Source organism: Salminus brasiliensis, chromosome 10, assembly GCF_030463535.1.
Source record: "Salminus brasiliensis chromosome 10, fSalBra1.hap2, whole genome shotgun sequence".
Lineage (NCBI taxonomy): Eukaryota > Metazoa > Chordata > Actinopteri > Characiformes > Bryconidae > Salminus > Salminus brasiliensis.
Genome location: NC_132887.1, coordinates 3133854 through 3140387, shown reverse-complemented (window position 1 = coordinate 3140387; position 6534 = coordinate 3133854). Strand labels below are relative to the sequence as shown.

The following is a 6534-nucleotide window of genomic DNA, read 5'->3' as shown; positions in this document are numbered from 1 at the left end:
CAACTCAGCTCAGCTCAACTCAGCTCAACTTAGCTCAACTCAGCTCAACTTAGCTCAACTCAGCTCAACTTAGCTCAGCTCAGCTCAACTCAGCTCAACTTAGCTCAACTCAACTCAACTCAACTCAGCTCAACTTAGCTCAGCTCAGCTCAACTCAGCTCAACTCAGCTCAACTTAGCTCAACTCAACTCAGCTCAACTCAGCTCAACTCAACTCAGCTCAACTTAGCTCAACTCAACTCAGCTCAACTTAGCTCAACTCAACTCAGCTCAACTCAGCTCAACTCAGCTCAACTCAGCTCAACTTAGCTCAACTCAACTCAGCTCAACTCAGCTCAACTCAACTCAGCTCAACTTAGCTCAGCTCAACTCAACTCAACTCAGCTCAACTCAGCTCAACTTAGCTCAACTCAACTCAGCTCAGCTCAACTTAGCTCAGCTCAACTCAACTCAGCTCAACTCAACACAGCTCAGGACAGCTCAGATCAGATTAGCTCAACTCAATTTAGCTCAACTCAGCTCAGCTCAACTCAACACAGCTCAGCTCAACACAGCTCAGCTCAACACAGTTCAGCTCAGATCAGATTAGCTCAACTCAATTTAGCTCAGCTCAACTCAATTTAGCTCAACTCAGCTCAAATCAACTCAGCTCAGCTCAGCTCAACTCATCTCAACACAGCTCAGCTCAACTCAGCTCAACTCAACACAGCTCAGCACAGCTCAGATCAGATTAGCTCAACTCAATTTAGCTCAACTCAACTCAGCTCAGCCTTATAAATCAGTTATTTTACAGTTAAAATACAGTATTAGTCATAATTAGTGCTTTGAATTATTCACTATTTACTATGGATTATTCAGTATCCACTATGAATTATTCAGCACCAATGACAACCTATTCAGTACCCATTATGAATTATTCAATATCCACTATTAAATTATCACTATCTACTATATATAGAAGGTATTTAGCAATGTTTCAGTGTGTATTATGAATTATTTCATATACTCTATGAACTATTGTGTATATACTGTTACTTATTCAATGACATATTAAGTAATATATAATATAATATGAGTAATTTAGTATATAATATTAATTATTCAATATCCATGGTGTAGTATATGTTTAAATTATTCAGTATACACTATGTGTTTTTAGTATATACTATGGGTTATTCAGTTTCTACAATGTTATATTTAGTAATTACTATGAATTATTCAGTATCCATGGTGAATTATTCTGTAGTCACTATGAATTATTCAGTATATACTATGAGTTATTCAGTATCTACTATGAACCAGTCGCTATCCATTTAGTATCTACAATGAAATATTCAGTGCCTGCTGTAAATTATTCAGTTTCCATGGTGAATTATTCAATATTTACTATAAATGATCAAATAACTACTGTGAATTATGCTGAATTCACAATATGAAATTCAGTAAGCACTATGAATCGACACAGTTTAAGTAAATGTGTGTTTCCTGTGTGAACAACTGAAGGATCTGTCCTACAAGGACCGCCACTGGCATGAGAACTGCTTCAAGTGTGCTAAATGCAGCCGCTCTTTGGTGGAGAAAGCATTTGCTGCTAAAGACGAGCTGCTGCTGTGCACAGAGTGCTATTCCCACGAGTACTCCTCCAAGTGCACCACCTGCAAGAAAACCATCATGCCAGGTAGGACACGGTGCACCTCTGCACTGACCCCAGTGGTAAATATAACTGCTGCTGCTGCTGCTGCTGCTGCAGTAGAGTAGAGGCGGTGTAACACTGCCATCAATCATTTTTAGCCCTGTTCCCGTCCCTCTGGATGGCGTGGAGTTCGTGTGTGTGATATGGCGGTTTGCTGTGTGTTGGTATTGTATTTAAGGGGTGCTGTAATATCGTTTATTCATGCAGAAATGATAAAACACACACATTCAGAACCCGACTTCTTCCAGTGTAGCAGCAGGAGTGTTTCAGGACTTTCAGGACCCAGAGGACGTCCAGTCAGATCTGACAGTTTGTGTTTGTCTTAGGCTCTAGAAAAATGGAGTACAAGGGCAACAGCTGGCATGAGACCTGTTTCCTGTGTCAGCGCTGCCAGCAGCCAATGGGAACCAAGTCCTTCATCCCCAAAGACAACAGCTACTTCTGCGTCCCCTGTTTCGAGAAGCAGTTCGCCTACCAGTGCTGCGCCTGCAAAAAAGTGAGCGCTGCCTTTACACACATGACCAGCCTGAGAGCATCACTCCTTCACTGCTCTCATGTTTATTTTATCCAGCTGTTTTAGTTGATTTAATTTTTTTAACAGAAGTTGATTCTGTCAGAAACTCCGAATAGGAATTATATGCTGCGTTCAAGAGCTCATCAAAGGACTGTATTTACATTTTTTCTATAAAAATAATTCTAAACATTATGACTTTTGGTCCTTAGAACGGTCATTTTGTGAATTCTTTAATTATGTTAAAATAAAAATGTCTTATAGTCTTATTTTTTTATTAATTTTATTGAATAAATATGAAATATTTTTGTAAATGGGCTTTCCACATTTGGTAGCCATTTTTACCTACACTAAAGTTCATAATTCTAACCTTTTAAAATTAATTTCAATTTATTACTTTTATTTTTTGACTATGTTTAAATAAATGCTCCAGTTCTTTAATCAGAACTGGAGTATTTATTGAAACATAGGAATAGGAATTCATGTAAACACAGAAATAGGAGGATATGCTGCGTTCAAGAGCTCATCAAAAGGTCATATATAAAAGATGGTTAACAACACATATTTTCGTTTTTTAAACATTATGACTTTTGGCCCTTAGAACATTCATTTTGTGAATTTTTTTCTAATTATGTTAATATAAAAACGTATAGTTTTTTTTAAATATATTTATTTCATATTTATTAATTTTATTGAATAAATATGACATATTTTTGTATATGGACTTTCCACATTTGGTAGCCATTTTTTCCTACACTAAAGTTCATAATTTTAGCCTTTTAAAATGAAAGAAATGCTACAGTTCTTTATTTATTTTTTTTGTTTTTAAGATTAAGAATGCAACTTCAAACATTTCCATATCATTAGTGTTTTTCCTAAGTGGGGAAAATGGTGTGAGAAACATTGTGATAATGTTGTGATATAAACCATCGTAGCGTCACACATTTTCAGAACGTTATTCCTGTAATGTTACGGGCTAGCTTTCCAGGAACCTCTTAGAAATTTGCTAGACGTTCTTATAGTATTCTCTGTTAGCTGGATAATAAATGTCCACATAACTTCTCTCCGTTTGGGTGCTTGTCAGAAGATTTGCCCTCGGACGGAGGGCACAGAGATCCGAATATCGTCCAAAAACACTGAGCAACATGAAAACAAGACTTTAAAGAATTTTAAAATATAAATACTGATAGAATTTACAGGCAAGTTTGCTTTGCTCCCCAACATGATTATTAAATCAAATCAAATCAAATTTATTTATAGCTTTTTACAGCTGGCGTCACAAAGCAGGAATCAGTAAGAGCACAGTGGCAAGGAAAAACTCCCTCAGAGCTGGAGGAAGAAACCTTCCTGGAGGAAGGATCCATCCTTTTCTGATCAGAGAAATGTATAAATTATTGATAAATAATTATTGCTAAAAGTCAAATCTCGTAAACATCTTGTTTATCACTTAGAATTCCAGATTTCCCACTGTGTTTTATCCTTTCTCTGATCAATAAAATCAATTATAAGCTCTTACTAATCCAAACTGAGCTCACCCTCGCACTTACTCATAAAAAACACGGCGCTTCCAACAAGAACCGAAGCCTCGGCCAGTCTTTCATCCAGCAGTAAAAGTACAGCGGTTGCTTTATCCCGCTAGTTTTTGACACAGTTGTAGTTTCCAGGTGTGTGTATCAATGCTAACCATCACTAGTAACAATGATGCTGTTAAGCGTACCGGTACGACCAATACCCAATACTCCCTAGCCCTCTGATTAAACCCCTCCTCACTATCAAGGGTGAGGAAAAGCCAGAGCATAGGGCTGAACCACACTGTCCCAATATGTAGCTTAGTTACTGTGAGGGTGAAGTAGTTAAACCAGTATATGGTGTTTACCAAAGCTAATAGTCGAAACCTCAGGAGCAATGCCCCACAGTACAGACGGGTCATTTTTACACTACGAATAATAAAAGTGCATCGTTATATGCTTTATTGTACATGTTTTCTGAAGGCCATTACCACTGGTGGGGTCACTTACCAGGATAAGCCGTGGCACCGCGAGTGCTTCACCTGCATTGGCTGCAAGAGACAGCTGGCCGGGCAGCGCTTCACCTCCCGAGAAAACTACCCCTACTGCTTGGACTGCTTCAGCAACCTGTACGCCAAGAAATGTGTGGGCTGTACCAAACCCATAACCAGTGAGTGTTCCTGAGATATGCCCTCAGATCTGAATGTCTGAGCACACAACACAAATAATAACTGGAATAGATTATGATATATATATATATATATATATATTCTGAGAATGGAGAGTCCTGCAGTAATGCTGAGTGTGTTCCAGGTTTGGCCGGGGCGAAGTACGTGTCATTTGAGGAGCGGCAGTGGCACAGCGAGTGTTTCACCTGCATGCAGTGCTCCGTGTCTCTGGTGGGCCGTGGCTTCCTCACCCAGCGCGACGACGTCCTGTGCACCGACTGTGGCCGCGAGAAGTGACCTCACCTAAGCTACTGCTACTGTACTGTACTTCCACCACAAAACCTATTTACCCTCTTCCATGAACACGGAAGACTTTTCTGCTTGAGTTTTAAATAGATAATAAATAATTGTCTGCTTGACACTTCTACAGCTGCTTCTGATGATTGTATAATGACTGAACTGTAAATGTACCCTATTTTACATCCTGCATAACGCATCTCACGATGCTCATTGCTATCTTACAACCTGCCAACAGTCTATTTTCACGTCTCCCTCCTGTGTAGTTTAAACAGCAGTGCTGCTTGTGAATATATCTACGCTGGTGGGCGCGGTGGTCTGGAAATGAGGGGTGTTCAGGTCAATTTCTGGCGTATTGCTGCTATCCTGGCTATGGAAAACAGGGCAGGAGCTCCACTGACTGAAAAAAACGACCTGGGCAGACGCCAACAGTCAGATGTTCGTTGTTATCTTGGAAGCGTATTATGTGCCGGACACTCGTACACCCCCGCTTGTTACGCACACATGGACACGCAGCAGTGCACACACCCATAGCGCAGTCAGACAGTCGGCAGCTATGCAAACTTTTCCATCAACGATAAACAGAATAAAATAAAAGAACATTAATCTAGAGGCGAGGAGCTCCACCACTTCAGCACGCCTTCCCAGACCACTGAAACAGCAACCCGCCAAAGTCAGACTGACCGCACCTGGCTCTTAAAGGGAACAGCGAGAGACACACTGATTGGTTTATTACTGCACGTTACGCCCAAAACAAACACACCCATAATTCATTAAGAGACTTTTACATGTACATGACTTTTGAGAGTTTCGAGATGCGCAAGGTGAACTTTTCCCGCCGTTACCATAGCAAAGACACACAGACACGCCCCATAAATCAAGGTGCACGGCTGACGGCTTGCCTGTTTACTGTATTTACGTGATTTTGAATGGCTGTTAAACATAATTCCTGGCTGTGTCCACAAGTCTAATGTGATGTGTATCCCTTTGAGGCATGGTGGTCACTGTAATACTAGAGTAAAATAAAGGATTGTTAATGGTGAGCAGAAGAGTAGGGGGGTATGCTGTTCCCCCTTTAAACCATCTCTGTTTATTTCAGAGTTAAAATATAAACAATAATTAAACAGTATCTACACACATTTTCCATCTCCAGGATGATGCTTCTCATAAATGAGCTCACAGTTCAGAGAAATAAGCCAAAACTGCAGTCATCCTGACCAAAGGGGGCTCCCTACACAGAGGGGGAGCTTGTAGCAGTTCTCTACTGCATATGGCACAGCAGATCCGGTGTGGGTGTACAGTAACTCTACCAAGCTGCCTAATGTATCTAATATACAAGCTCCACCAAGACGGCTAAAAATGCTGACTAATATGGTGACCCACAGGGGTCCCTCATGTGTAGCCAGTATACACTTTGACATGACGTCAGCAGCAGATCCCTTAAGTTCTGTAGGTTGTGAGGTGGGCGGGGCCTCCATGAGCATCAGTCTAAGCCTTGGGTGCCCATGACCCTGCCGCCGGTTCTCTGGTCGTCCTTCCTTGGAGCACTTTTGGTAGGTGCTGACCACTGCATACTGGGAGGAACACCCCACGAGACCTGATGCCTGATGTTCTGGAGTCATTGTCTAGAACCTTGTTCAGAGGCTGAATATCACATCCTTCATGTTCTTGAGGATCATTGATGGATATTGGTATTTGGTTGATGGTATTTCTGCTCTTGGGCTCCCCCTATAGGTGGGGGGCCTAATTCACGTGTACTCCAGTCATCATCTAGAACATTACAGATTCTTACGCTTATGCTTCAACATCTCACCTTCAGCTAATTCCACCTGTGTGGTTTTCTTGCTGGGGAATAAGT

The 6534-nt window shown here is 40.9% G+C and overlaps 1 protein-coding gene across 1 annotated transcript in view; it reads left to right on the top strand.

Moving 5' to 3' along the window:
• The window catches only part of fhl5 (four and a half LIM domains 5), a 5898-nt gene extending 1222 nt beyond the window's left edge, over window positions 1–4676 (top strand). Inside the window, exons 3-6 of the mRNA XM_072690242.1 lie at window positions 1503–1677; window positions 2019–2188; window positions 4195–4381; window positions 4525–4676. Coding sequence (XP_072546343.1) covers window positions 1503–1677; window positions 2019–2188; window positions 4195–4381; window positions 4525–4676 — 684 coding nt within the window. The remainder of the gene's footprint in view (window positions 1–1502; window positions 1678–2018; window positions 2189–4194; window positions 4382–4524) is intronic.
• The last annotated feature ends 1858 nt before the right edge of the window (window positions 4677–6534 follow it).